Genomic DNA, 14,682 nt, shown 5'->3' on the forward strand with positions numbered 1-14,682 from the left:
CATATTTTTCACTTCTTGATCGGATACTTTTCGTTGGTCCACTGAACACTTAATGCTGAAGGCAAGATCTTGAATGGTTCACGGTCTGCAGCAGTTGACCACCACATGTCATCCGATCGAGGGAAGCCATGATCACCTCCAAAAACATATCTCCGCTCGTCTCCCGTCATTTTTACGTTCTATGAAAAATCGAACTATCTCCGTGTCGCGCTAGCACAATGTATACTTTGACAACCATTTACAAAGCAAATATGAAGATCAATTAGCAGACAAGTTTCAAATTTAATCTGAAAAATTACCCCCCAGAATCAAAAGATCATTCTTTTTTTTGAAAAAAGTGTATTTTTCATTCCTCAAGTATTGCAAAAATATGACATTCATCCTTTATGTTTTATTTGGTGTAAATCAACCCCTTAACTAACTGAACTGGTGCAATTATCATCTCCATCTTAGTTTAACGATGGTTAAGGATCATATAACACCAGTTTAGATCCTGTAATACCATTTCTTCTTATCATTAGAAGCTAGTTTCGAAGGCAAAGAGCATTAATTTTGCCCTACCACTACCAGTGATGCATGTCGTGTTCATCATCGGTGCATGCCGCGTTATCTTGACCGATTTGCAACGTCTACTGCACGTTCTTGTTAGGCAGAAAAATCAGCCAGTACTGGACTACTGGTACATGCAGCTGCAAATGTTTAAGCAATCTAGATGACTTCAGAGTCATGTACGTGCGTGCTGATTCGTCAGTATTTGTGGAAATTCAACACACCGGCCACAACAGTTCGTTTTCAACATCGGTTGGCCCATACTTTCTGATTTGTAATTTATCCTCATTTTCTTTTTGAAAAAAAATAAAGCGGCATATTCACCTATCAATTATTACATGAAAGTGATTTTTTTTTAGCTTCAACTGGATTATATAATCCGGAACGTGAAACAAACAGGGTCTTTAAACTTCCTCAGATTCTCACTAGGTCTCCAAGTTCAGAAACTTCTCAAGTAGTTCGCGCTGGACGAGTGGAAGAAAGATTCCCAGATCCTAACCTTTAGAGTTTATTAAATCTAGCTTGGAATTCGTTAAAAAAACAACCCTGCCCTCGAGGAAACATTACGATTCCGGTTTATCCAATCAAGCTTCCTTGCCAAACTTGTGGAAGCCGGCGAGAAAATTCCAGCACGCAAACGTTGAATTCCAGATCATCCACGCCTATATATACGCCCCCAGTTCCCCCTCCACACTGCATCACACTCAACACCAAGCTCCGCGTAGAGCAACTAATCACAAACTAGACAGATCGAGGGCGGAGCAGAGAAATGGCTTCCATCCTCCACCTCCTCCCTCTCGTCCTCCTCGCCGCGGCCGCGGCCGACGCGGCCACCTTCACCGTGACCAACAACTGCCAGTACACCGTGTGGGCGGCGGCAGGCAGCTGGACAACGGGCAGACCTGGACCGTCGACGTGCCGGCGGGCACCACCGGCGGTCGCGTGTGGGCGCGCACGGGGTGCTCCTTCGACGGCAGCGGGAACGGGCGGTGCGACACCGGCGACTGCGGCGGCGTGCTGCAGTGCTCCGGGTACGGGCAGCCGCCCAACACGCTGGCCGAGTACGGGCTGAACAAGTTCCAGGACCTCGACTTCTTCGACATCTCGCTGGTGGACGGGTTCAACGTGCCCATGGACTTCCTGCCGGCGGGCGGCGGCGCCGGGTGCCCCAAGGGCGGGCCGCGGTGCCGCGCCGACGTCACGGCGCAGTGCCCCGCCCAGCTGCGCGCCACCGGCGGCTGCAACAACCCGTGCACGGTGTTCAAGACGGACCAGTACTGCTGCACGGGGTCGGAGCAGGACACCTGCGGGCCCACCGACTACTCGAGGTTCTTCAAGGGGCAGTGCCCGGACGCCTACAGCTACCCCAAGGACGACGCGACGAGCACCTACACTTGCCCCGGCGGAACCAACTACAACGTCGTCTTCTGCCCCTGATTGAACGTGCACCTGAGCTGAACGCATATGCTTATTTATAGCATGATCAAATAAACAAGCTAGCATAACAAAAGAATAAGTTATAGCTTGTGCAAGAATAATCACCACTGCTCAATGCTCTCGTCGGTCATGGCAGTTGGCATGGGTATATACTATGTATTGCATGCAATAGCTATATGTTCTTCAAGATCGGAAGTTTTGAGCAATTAATGATATCGTACTACGTACATGGGTGTTTTGAACCATTTTCAAAGTCGGCGAGGGGAAGCAAGGGAAGCTTCTAGCTAGTTCATAGAGAAGAGCATTAGCATGACATCTACCACCTCAAAGAAATGAATTGTGAAAATAATGTTTCGTAACGGTTCTAATGATGCTTGTTTTGTATCGTAAATATTTTTTTTATATAAATCCGATCAAAAGTTAGAATAGTTTGACTTGTGACAAAGTATAGAACAAGCTAATCTGTGGCAGCTGTCTTTCATGGATATTACGTTGGTGCTACGTATTCAACGTATCCAATTTCCAAGAGTTTGAGCATGCGTTCACGCAAATCCCACGATGGCGCAAGTTCAACTTAGGTTGACGAATTCCTTCTCTGTTTGTGGAGGTGGAGGCAATCGGCCGGCTTGACCTGCAGACAAGTCAAGCCCTGATGCAGCAAAATCTATAGAAAGGAACGATATCAAGTTTAAACCACCGGCTTGACGATCATCCATGTATGCGTGCATTCAATTGACGCGGAAATGGTCAGTTGATTCGGACGTGCCATGCCCATGCCAGCCGATCGAACGTAGCCGACCAGACCGTTCAAGGCTGTCGCCTGGCGGGCCGCGGCAATTGGATGCAGTGGGCAGCAGACATGTTGCTTGTCTAGTGATCGCGCATTGCCTTGCGTTTGATGGTGAAGGTCCAATACACTTGGTGGGCATCATAGACCAGCCCAATAAGCAAGTCAACCTCAAGTACTCAAAAAAGATTTTTTTCAAGTTCATAAAACATCAGGATACGAAATTGACCAAACATAAAAGCCAGAGAAGCGGGAAAAACCGCAGAGGTGAAATAGTTGCATGTCAAGGACTGTACACTACTCTTGTAGACATTTATACGGTATATTGGTTCAAAAAAAGTTAAGAACATGGTTTGAAAGTACTCCCTTTGAATTTTTTTCACATGTAACGTTTGTCCTAAGTCAAACTTATTTAACTTTGATGAAATTTATAGAAAAATATAAAAAACATCCATACTACCAAACATATGCACGATGAAAATATATTCCATGATAAATTTAATGAAAAAAAATTAATGTTATAGATTGTCGGTGTTTTATACCCGGCAACCTACCGAGGGGTATCCCGAGGTAGTAGATTGGTTAGTGGGGGATCGTCGGACCTGGAACTTGATAGTAAAAGCGAGGACACAAGACACAAATTTATACAGGTTCGAACCGGCAGAGTAGCGTAATACCCTACGTCCTGTTTTGAAGTGTTGTATATTGCGCCCTGCGCTTGGGTGTTGTTTGGTGTTGAGGATTTGGTCCTCTGTTGTGGTTCTATAAGGTCTTAGCCTACCGATCTAGTAACCTCTGCCCTCCTTATATACTCTAGAGGGCGGGATTACTAGTCAATTACAAGAAGGAGTCCTAGCAGGATTAGTGGTATAAATTCTAGTAGAATTACAGAGAAATCCTAGTAGGAGTCCGTTTTCTTCCTTCCTTGCGGGTACTAGGGATCTATCCCCGATAAGTCCTCAAGCGATTCATAGTCGAATGTAGCAATCTTCGAGTACTCTTTAGATCCTCACCAGGTGTAAGACATAATTGTATTTATGTCTGGTATTTGACCTTCTCTGTTGTGTTTTAGAGCTCAGATGATCCGAAATGTAGTCTTGGCATGACCCAAGCAAAGAACTTCATTCGGAAAGATTCAAGATATTATAATTTCGAGAAACGATATCTATATGATTGATCAGATATGATCGGCCGTTCGAGGTTTCAACTGATCACCCTTGGAAGTCAACAGGTTCGGATATCATCAAGTTCTAACACACTGCAGTAGTGAGAACAGGCAAGCAAAGATGGCATCCGTCCTGTGCCTCCTCGGCGTCCTCCTCGCCGCGGCCATCGTGGTCACCAACAAGTGCGGGTACACCGTGTGGCCCGCGGCGCTGCCAGGCGGCGGCACGGTGCTCAACACCGGCGACTCGTGGTCCATCGACGTGCCGGCGGGGACGCGGAACGGCCGCGTGTGGGGCCGCATGGGGTGCAGCTTCATCGCCAACGGCACGCTGGGGCAGTGCCAGACGGGCGACTGTGGCGGCACGCTGGTAGTTCGGCAAGGTCGGGTTCTCGCCCGTCACGCTGGCCGAGTACTCGCTCGGCGGCGGGAGCGGCGCCGACTACTTCGACATCTCCCTCGTCCACGGGTTCAACGCGCCCATGTCGTTCTTGCCCAGCGGCGGCGGGGCCAGCAGGTGCGCCCGCGGCGGGCCGTCGTGCCCCGTGCAGGAGATCGATCACCTTCAACTGCCCGTTCGAGCAGCGCGCCAAGGCCGGGTGCAACAACCCGTGCGACGGCAGGAGCGGCAGCTGCGGCCCGAACAACGGGACGGAGTACTTGAAGAAATCGAGCCCGCAGACGATCACGCACCACAGGGGCACGAGCAACACCAATCTACACGTGCCCGCCCGGGACAAACTACGAAATCACCTTCTGCCCATGAAATCCAGCTGAGCCACCGACCGAGCTAGTGATCTGATCGGTTTGGTCTTGGACTAGTAGTACGTGTGCCTAGCATACAGACAAGCTAAGTAGAAGCTCATCTGATGCTATATTGCTGAATAAAAACTAGACATTGTGTGTGCAATGGTATATACTTCTGTGATGTGTACTTAACTTATTGGATGTAAACGTACCTTTCCAATCAAGGAAAATCGTGAACGAATAAAGATGTGCATTTTGTGTGGAAATAGCTAGTGATGTACAATGGACGTTTCTGCGAGGAGCATGTAGTTTTTTGCTCCTGCGATCGTGTCACTGGTCGCGCGTATCTGTGTTCAACTTCAACAGCATTCGCACGAAACCTAGAGGCTGAAGCAGAGCATGGCAGGAATCGATGCCCATTGTCGGTAGGATTTGTAAGCCCGACTAATTTCAGTCGGGCTGGTGACCTAGCGAACCCGTACAAGTAACGATTAACGACTTGTGACGCGGCAATTAGGCACACCTCGTCGGTGACACTAGGTCTGGTTGTGGTTGTACGAACACTCAACACACATCTCGTCCACTGCTATTGCCGACTGCAGAATCGCACTCGCACGCAAGAAGACGAAATTGGAGTTTGCAAGTTTATATTTATGTAATCAGACCATTGTAATTTTGGACTTTCTATCCTCTCTTAGATGACATGGCAGCGCTCCTGCCTTACTTTCAAAAAAAAAATAACCGAAACGAAAAATTAGGGGCTTTGCTATAGTTCATTTGACTGGAAATAGACAATTTCTGATATTTCTGAGTCCATGCACGATGCATTTGGCGCTCTCTCTCGCTCGAAAGGTGTTTTCGACGGCCTAGGCTACATTTCGGCCCTGCCCACCACGAGCGAGCGCGGCCCGCCGTGCGGGATTTTTTTTTACAAAAATAATTTTGGGACAATACACAGTCGATTTTCGGGCCAATGAAGAACGCGATTTTTCCAGCAGCCCAAGTGGCCGACGTTTCGGCCCAGCCCAGCCCAGCCCAGCTTGAGTCCCTGACCCCGCCGGACCCTCGTAAACCCTAGTCCCCAATTCGCCCAACGTACCAACCTACCTACCAGGCCACCGCCACCATCGCCGCAAGTTCGCCGCTCCTCCGGGCTCCCGGCCTCCTGTCCCCCGCCGCCCTAACCCTAGCCGTAGCCGCCACCCGCCGGCCCGCCGTCGACTCGCGCCCGCGGCTACCGGCTTGCCGCTACCCGTCGGCCGTCGCCCGTCGAGCTCCATCCTCCCCGCGTGGCCTCGCCGAGTCGTCGACCTGCGGCAGTGCAGCGCCTCCATCTTCACCGTCCGCCGTTCAACTGGTGCACGGGGGCAAGGTGCTTCTCCGGCCGGCTAGACGCCTGAAAAACTCCGACGGAGGAATCGTGCAACGTATGTCCCCGAGATCTCAGCTTCTCATTCCTCTTCTGCTTGTAATATATGTATTTCTATGTTTTGCTCATGTTGTTACTGTTGTTTTTCCCACTAGGCCAATACAGTGTATTTTATAGTTTTATTTCTTATCTTGCTAAGTATTAGTCTGATGCTGGTTAGTTTTCCGTTTAAAATGCGATGCGCACTCTGCTTGTCATTCTGGTGGTCCTCCTTCCATTTGAGTTCTGTTTCTCTTCTAGCAATTATGACTTATGAGGAATGAAGATGCACCCTTCTGTTGTTTATGTTGTTATCAATCAATATGCAGAAGCTATTTTTTCCTTGTTTCTCACTCATTTTCCTTATTGATTCAAGCTAAACTATCTATTTAGTGGCCCATTATCAATGAATGTTTGATGAGTACACTATACCTGTTCAGTGACATTATTTAGTGACCGTTTTCCCCTTGTATTTTATTGATTTTTTTCCTTGTATTTCTCTTTCTTTACCAAAGTTTGGTTTTCCTCCAGGACACAAGGAAAACACCCTTTTCTTCAATCAGTACATAGTTGATTGACATATTGCTTTTTTTGGCTAGTGCCATATCTTGTGTTATCACAACAAGGCTAACAATTCATGTTGTACTATTAGGGTGCTGTGTCAGTTTTGAAGCTTTTCGCATGGATTCAGCAGCGCAAGACTTCCAACCCAGGACATTCTCCATCAAGCTGTGGCCACCAAGTGAAAGCACACGCCTCATGCTTGTAGAGAGGATGACGAAGAACCTGTCTTCCGAGTCCATATTTTCCCGCAAGTATGGACTTTTGGGCAAGGAAGAGGCTCATGAGAATGCTAAAAGGATTGAGCAGCTGTGCTTCACATCTGCAGATGAGCATTTCAAGATGGAACCTGATGGTGATGGGAGTTCTGCTGTCCAGCTATATGCTAAGGAAACTAGCAAGATGATGTTGGAAGTTCTTAAGAGAGGCCCAAGGACTGCTGCAGAATCAGAAGCACCAGTAGCTGATGCACCTCTTGAGCCTGGTGATACTGTATTGGATATATCTGGTGGCAAGCGTGCCTTTATTGAGGCAGATGAAGCCAAGGAATTGCTGAGTCCACTTACCAAACCAGGAAACTCATATAAAAGGATTTTCTTTAGCAACAGGAGCTTTGGTGTTGATGCTGCTAATGTTGCTGGACCTATTCTCGAGTCAGTTAAGAATCAGCTTACAGAGGTAGATATATCTGATTTTGTTGCAGGAAGGCCTGAGGATGAAGCTCTTGATGTGATGCGCATATTCTCCAAAGCACTAGAGGGTTCTATACTAAGATATCTGAACATCTCTGACAATGCACTGGGTGAGAAGGGTGTCAGAGCATTCAGTGAGCTCCTGAAGTCACAGGAAAATCTGGAAGAACTCTATGTCATGAACGATGGCATATCAGAGGATGCTGCAAAAGCTCTTTCTGAGCTTATTCCTTCCACTGAGAAGCTTAAGGTTCTCCACTTCCATAACAACATGACTGGAGATGAAGGTGCTGTGTATGTTGCTGAGATGGTTAAACGGTCTCCAAATCTAGAGAGTTTCAGGTGCTCAGCAACAAGAATAGGATCTGATGGTGGCGTCGCTTTGTCCGAGGCATTAGGGACATGCACGCGTCTGAAGAAACTGGATCTCAGGGATAACTTGTTCGGTGTTGATGCAGGGATTGCTCTCAGCAAAACCCTTCCAAAGCTTCCTGATCTCGTTGAGCTTTACCTCAGCGACCTCAATCTTGAGAGTTGTACAGTAGCAATTGCCAATGCCCTCAAACAGTCAGCACCTCAGTTGGAAGTCCTTGAGTTGGCTGGAAATGAAATAAATGCCAAAGCAGCCCCAGCTGTAGCAGAATGCCTAACGGCCATGCAGTCACTCAAGAAGCTAACCTTGGCTGAGAATGAACTGAAGGATGAGGGTGCTGTGATTATCGCAAAATCATTGGAAGATGGCCACACAGATTTGAAGGAACTTGATGTAAGCACAAACATGCTTCAGAGGGTTGGAGCACGCTGCTTTGCACGGGCAGTTGCAAATAAACCTGGTTTTGTGCAACTGAACATCAATGGTAATTTCATCTCCGATGAAGGGATTGATGAGGTGAAAGACATTTTGAAGGCTGGCAAGAATTCGCTGGATGTACTGGGCTCACTAGATGAGAACGATCCTGAGGGGGAGCCTGATGATGGTGATGAGGAGGAAGATGATGAAGATGCAGAGGATGGTGACGACGAGGACGGGCTTGATTCGAAGCTGCAGAATGTACAGGTGGATCGGGATGATTAACCATGCTTAGGTTTGGTCTAGTAATCTTCTGAATGTGCTAGGCTAGATTTTTAGTTATAAACAGATGCGCTGTGGCTCCACCTTTGTCGTTTCATGGAACCCTTTTGTAGCTTCTGAACTTCGGTATCTGTGTTGTCGCCATGTCGGGGTCAGGTGAAGCTCGCTTGAACTTGTTTTATGGGCCCTATTTAGTACTCCAACTTATTTGCTGTGATGTTTTGGGGCGCTTTGTTGGTTTATTTGGAATCCGTGCTGTTGTGGCATGCCTGGATGCTGCTATCTATTACTGAATTTCAGGATCACCTGAATTGCAAAATGGCAGTTCTTCCTGTAACGCTGGGCAATGTTTCAACCCTGCTTTTGTTCAACTGGTAGTAGTTTCTGAAGTGTGCATTTTGGGTGCGTTGTACAAAGTTTGTGCTGCCCCGAAGTTTCATTCGGTAAGGTTGCTGTTGCAAAGTTCTTCCTGTAACCCCGCGCAAAGTTTGATCTGGAGTGCGAACCGGCCTCTGCAAAATCAAAATGACCTCCTCAGGCAGCAACTTCAACAATGATGAGTTCAAAAATAACTGAACTTGGAGATGGAAGCGTTAAATCCAAGTCAATTGAAAAGGAACCATCCTGATTGCACGATGGGTGACCATGCTTCATCTGTGTCAACACCTGATACGAAACTGCAATTAACAGCGCGTCACAATGTAACGAGTAGCGGCGACGCCGCAGGCTTGTAGTTCGGTATCTCGTGCTGCAGCCGCTGCTGAAATTTTGTGGAAACTCGCGGTTCGTTGGGTGGCTCTTCCGTCCTGCTCGGAGCGATCGTGTCCGCTGTCCAGCGCGTCGCGCACACTCGAACGCGAGCGACCGGCCTTCCTGCATTTGGGCCCTGCCCGGTCCACCCACGACAACCGCGCGCGAGCGAAAGCATGCCACCGGGCCATCTTTCGTTGGCTGCCCTCAGCTGGGTGGGCCTCGCGCACCGGGAAAAAGAGAGAGAGAAAAAAGAACGCGCGGCGGCTACTAAGCAAGTGGGCCGTCGTAGACGCCTTGCTCGGCTGCCAGATTCGTAACTGATGGGCCGTTCGCATCCCTCGCCGCTTTCCCAGCGCCGCCGCCGCTACCACAACCACCCGGCTGATACCAAGTTGGCGTGCCATGCCACGCTTCTTCAGCTCTTCTCCTCCAACATGCCCGGTAGAGGAGAAGTTCCTGCCGTGCCGTGGCAAAAACTTCCTCCGCCATTCAACCACAACCAGTGACTCGTCTCTTGTCGTATTGGTACGGGGAGTAAGGCGACAAGAGCCAGAATCATGGGCCGGGAGCCCGGCACCAGAATGAGAGTACTAGGGGCTAGTAGCTCACAGATGTATTTTTTTTCCCTCTTCATCATAAAATACAGATCAGTAATCACCAACAAATAGTCACTTGGTGCGAATACTGGTGCTCAGGATTAATAAAAACTACTACCAATAAATAGCATCTATCCGCAAACTAAATTCCAGTACTTTACAGCACATGTGGAATAACTAACCTTTGGTTCTGAAAACGATCCATACGAAAGCGACGGTTATTCATTTCACCTCTCGAATCACCGTGACCACAGCTGGCTGCTAAGACGCTGACGCGTCGAGAAAACGAAACGCGGCAAGGAAGTGAGGAACTCCTAACGGTCTTGAGCCTGAGCAGGGGAAAATGCCCGAGAGCTTTCACCTCGTACCACAAAGAGAGGACTAGTGGTACTCCCCCCTCCCTCCCCCGCTAAATTAATTGGCTGAAGAGCCCAAAAGCCCTAAACAAAATTAACCCGCCGAAGAAGCCGTCAAAAGCCTGACGCGCTTCTCGCGAGAAAATTTCAAGGCGGTAGCCTGTGACGGCCGGCCGGCGACTGACCGACCCTCTGCGATTGGTTGATCACATGAGAAGCATGCCCGGGTTCTACTTCAGTTTCCCTCCTGAACCGGTCAATAGGAACCAGAGCTCACACGAAACTAGCGATGTCTACCTGATGGCTTTGGGTTGGGGGACCTTTCGCGTCTCATCTCCAGAGCCCGGGCACGAGGAGATGGCACCATACCGTGATGCGTCTTCTCAGTCAGTGTCAGGATCAAGATCAAGCAGGCAGCCGATGCACGATAATGCCAGTGGCGATGCCAAAAGACGCCATAATGTGTGTCATCCTCCTCCTCGAAGGTGAATGCATTCCTTCACTCCACCCATTGCCGGTTGCACCGAAAAAGGACGGGACAAAACCTGGCAAGGCGACAAGGCCCCGGAGCTCCCCGTTCCGGCGAGAGCGGACAGTCACTGCGCGGTGGCGCTTCCAGTTTTTGCGGCAGTTTCAGGCCGCCCGAGCAGCTAGTAGCACCGATGCGGCGGGCGAGACCGACACGCTCACGTGGCCCTCGAGCGCGGGGTCGGCGAGGCACGCGGCCGCGGCCGCCGAAACAATTGATGATTCAGGGAAGCTGGGTCCTCTGCCTCGGAATGATGGCACCCTCCCGGTCGGATCAGGCTTTGCTTGCTGCAGCCTTTGCCGTGGTCCACCGCTCGCCGGGGAAGGAAGAAGGATCCAAAGTGTCGCGACGTTTTGGCACGGACCGGGGAGCGCGTGCCTGTCCTGCTGCTGCTACGAGTTGGTCGGATGGGTGAGCGAGTCCGACAAAGGCGACAACAGGGCATCAAACAGTTGATGCCTCTGTTCATCTCGGGGAATCGAGAACGTCCAACGCAAGAGCCTCACATTGAGATCGGAGAATGCGCCAGATGGAACCTGGAGGCTGGCCTGGAGTCGGGGTTAGCAGCTTGTGGATTTGGTTCGCGAGGAAAAAGTCCAGGGATTCAGAGATTCTTGGGGGCGAATGTCAGCTTCGCGACGCCCGTAGAATGCAGTTACATCGAATCACAAAGAGTTTAGCCGTCAGTTTAAAGTTAATGTGGTTGCACTTGTTGCTCGATCCAACAATGAATGCAAGCAAACACTCCCCAGCAATAACTGAACAGACACGTATCTTTCCTTCCTTTTTGTTGCTCAACTAATTTACAACAACAAATTACTACGACGACAAGGAGGAGGCGGCCTCCTCCAATCGCCTCCCCGGCGGGCTGCCGCCACCGCGGGGCAGCCCCTGGACCGAGCTAAGGAACGCGTAGCACAGCACCGTGAGCGCCACGGCAGGGAGCTTCCCGGCCACCAGCCCGACGAGGACGACGGCCACCAGAACCAGACCAGCAGGAAACCGGCTTCCTGCTCTGCCCTCCTCCTCCTCTTCTTCCTCCACGACGAGGACCACCGACTGCGCGTCATCGATTTCTACCGGCGCCGCAACCATCTCCTCTATGCCCTCGCTGCGGCGAGAACCCCTCAAGGAATCCGGCTCTTCGGCAACGGCGGCTTCCGTTTGATTGGCCGTGCCACGGCGGGAATCTGAGGGATCCGCCGCGATGGCATTGCCGCGGCGCGCGGAGGCGTCGGCTGCGTCGCCGTCGCTGCGGAAAGAACCTGGGGAATCCGCTTCCTTGCTCTTGCGGCCCTTGTTCAGCTTCTTGGCGCTGGCGATCAGCTTCTTCTTCCATGAACGCTTCTTCGCCTTCGAGCTGCTCGATTCGTCGAGGGCGCCGCCGCTCTTTTCCTCGGCGGAGAGGATGGAGGCCTCGCTTCCCCTGTCGGTGTCCGAGCAGCTCAGCCGCGGCGGTCCCGTCTCCGCGTCCACCTCCCGGATCGGCGAGACGCGCCCGCGGCCGTCCAGGCAAATCCGCCTCTCCGTCGCCGCCGGGCGCGGCCGTGGGCGCAGGGAGGACCTCACGGACTCGAGCAGGAAGAGCGAGAAGGAGGCGGCGGTGACGGCCGCAACCACCTTCTTGCTCCAGATCACGAGGAGCGCGAGGGACACCACGCCGCTAACCGCGAGGAAGCCCAAGCCGAGGGCGAAGCCGCCGCCGCGGCCTTTGCCGCGGCGGGCGTGCGGGGCCGGCGGGAGGTCGGGCCTCGGCCGATCCGACGGCGAGACGGCGGCCGCCGGGGGAGTCGGAGGCGGAGAGGCAGGCGGCGGGGATGTCGAGGGCGAAGGGGAAACGGAGGAAGTAGGCGAAGCGGCGGCGGCGGCGGCGCTGCGCTTCCCGCGCTTGGAGGACGGGGAAGGCTGCTTCTTGAGGCGGCCATGGTTCTTGACGACCAGGTCGGCGAGGGAGGTGGGGAAGCCGGTCTGGACGGGGAGGGGCCCGGCGCGGGAGGGGCGGAGCGCGGCGAGGAGGCGGCCGAGGCGGCCGGACGGGCGTTCCTTCGGCGGGCTGGGCATCGGCGGCCGCGCCCGTCGCCGGCGAGCATAGGAGGACGCCGGCGCGCGGGCCGGGGCGGGGCCGCGGGGGTGAGATTGGGAGGGGAGAGGGGGGTTCCTGGCTTTCTGGTTGGGTTTGGTGCTCTGGGTTGGTGACTTGGGTGGCCGAGTTCGTCTCCGCTTTTTGGGCGTGCGGAGACCGAGGAGAATAGGAGGGGGGCGCGACCGCGCGAGTGGGTTTTGTTTTCGTTCAAACTTTTTTTTTCCTCCGGTGTCTCTTTTGGATGGAGGACAGGTTGGTTTTTTGTTGGCTAAATTTGAAATGGGTGAAAGGGAAGCGTGTTTGGGATGCTTTTGCAGGGAGCGGTTGAGCATGAGGATGACCGTTTTTTTAAAACAAAAAACGGGAACGTGTGTGTTATTTAAAAGCATTATATGCATAACTATCTTGCAAGAAAATATCACGAGGTTTTATGATAACACCATTTTGAGCAATCCAATCCAAATACTATCATTTTTTGCTGCACCATATACCACGTGGGTAGATTCACAACCATACAAAAATCAAGACGATTGCAACCGATATGGTCATCAAGATCTCTTTCCAATGATCGTCATCAATGATGGAGGAAAGGAAAAGCGGCACCGCTCGGTTCTTATACCTCAAGCGGCGTCGTACTCATTTCCTCTTTCTTGAAGTCATTGTAGGTTCAATAGTCATTTTTGATCGAGTATGATCTTGTAGGGCATTAAATTTTCCAAATTTAGAAAATTTCTAATAAGCTGAATGACATGAAACATTTTGAAGTACTTAGATCAATTTGGCAGCAATGTTGTTCTTTACAACAATAATATAAAACTGGATCAAAAGGGGAATACCAGTTGGCAAATAAAATGGAAGTTTAATTACCAGTTTTCTGCTAGTTAAGCCTTCAATGTCAATCCATCATACTCGTCGTTATTTGGGCAACGATGGCATGCTTTTCCTTTCCTGATTGCTACACCAAAACCAGGGAAGCATTGGCAATTCATGCAAACGTCGTGCCATTAGGTCCATCATCTTGGCTAGCTCTTTCCACACGTCACCTTCGTATGAACTGTTTATATAACTACTAGTTGTTTCTCTCATGAATGCCGATAAGGATGATGGTGACCCTCCAAACTACTTCTTAGACACCAAAATCCAAGATTTTGCAATGGTCATTTGTTTTCATATTGTAAGCTTCTTCCTGTTCATGGTTTTAGATAGATGGTTAACGCAGCCATCACTCTAGTTGAAACCTCAGAAACATAGTATTAGAAACCCACTAATTGTTTTACTAGTTTTTTCATCTCTCTTAGAATTTTTTGTGATATATTTCGTGCAGGAGGCACCACAGAATGAAGTTGTCCCGAGTCTTTGAGTGAAAGGTCAATGCGTTTTCTTAGTGGGCCTGTCACATGCTTGCACGTGAAATTACCTGGGGCTGTCACATTTGTTTAACCGGGGTTCCAGTGCTCTCCGAAAGACAGCTGGTTGACATGACATACATGCAATATGCTTGCCATCTTCTAAAATAATGTGGATTTTTTTAATACTTAATCGGGATTCATGGAGTAAGTAGCTAACGAATAACGAGAACGATCCACATTCATTCTACCATATTATATTACGTTTGTCACGGGATCTTGTATGGAATGAGTGGTTGCTGGTCGCACGATGAGATTGTTTCGTGTTGTGTGCGTGATTCGTCAACGCATAAGGGGCCAAGAGGAAAAATCCCCGCATTTCTCTGCTTCAAACAAGATCTGCTTCAAACAAGAAGTGGCTTTACGAAGCAATCTCCTTAAAAGGTCATCGAGGTAAGAGGTGAAGGCAATTTTTTGTGGCCCGGGCCAGCCACATGGTTGCACGTGAAAAGCCGGACGACATCTTGCGGACCTGTGAAAGGCGGCTGGTTCGACGTGGTACTAGCAACATGCTCGTTGGTCCTCTAAAATAATGTGGGAT

General features: G+C 50.4%; 2 protein-coding genes and 2 pseudogenes across 2 annotated transcripts; 3 read left to right on the forward strand and 1 right to left on the reverse strand.

Moving 5' to 3' along the window:
* Positions 1–1,221: 1,221 nt before the first annotated feature.
* LOC117839681 (protein P21-like) lies at positions 1,222–2,231 on the forward strand (annotated as a pseudogene).
* Positions 2,232–4,059: 1,828 nt separating this feature from the next.
* On the forward strand, positions 4,060–4,704 carry LOC117835225 (protein P21-like; annotated as a pseudogene).
* Positions 4,705–5,778: 1,074 nt separating this feature from the next.
* Positions 5,779–8,660, forward strand: LOC117839168 (RAN GTPase-activating protein 2). Its single transcript, XM_034719439.2, has 2 exons — positions 5,779–6,112; positions 6,746–8,660. Exon 2 carries the CDS (start codon positions 6,775–6,777, stop codon positions 8,419–8,421), a length of 1,647 nt encoding a protein of 548 aa, XP_034575330.1. The 5' UTR covers positions 5,779–6,112; positions 6,746–6,774; the 3' UTR covers positions 8,422–8,660.
* A 2,679-nt stretch (positions 8,661–11,339) lies between these two features.
* Positions 11,340–12,951, reverse strand: LOC117836518 (uncharacterized). Its single transcript, XM_034715968.2, has one exon. It carries the CDS (start codon positions 12,711–12,713, stop codon positions 11,472–11,474), a length of 1,242 nt encoding a protein of 413 aa, XP_034571859.1. The 5' UTR covers positions 12,714–12,951; the 3' UTR covers positions 11,340–11,471.
* Positions 12,952–14,682: the final 1,731 nt, after the last annotated feature.

The sequence above is a fragment of the Setaria viridis genome, chromosome 9, assembly GCF_005286985.2.
Source record: "Setaria viridis chromosome 9, Setaria_viridis_v4.0, whole genome shotgun sequence".
Lineage (NCBI taxonomy): Eukaryota > Viridiplantae > Streptophyta > Magnoliopsida > Poales > Poaceae > Setaria > Setaria viridis.

Bases quoted from the DNA above. Each gene is read 5' to 3' on its own strand.
- LOC117839168 (XM_034719439.2), top strand. From the start codon at position 6,775: ATGGATTCAGCAGCGCAAGACTTCCAACCCAGGACATTCTCCATCAAG.
- LOC117836518 (XM_034715968.2), bottom strand. From the start codon at position 12,713: ATGCCCAGCCCGCCGAAGGAACGCCCGTCCGGCCGCCTCGGCCGCCTC.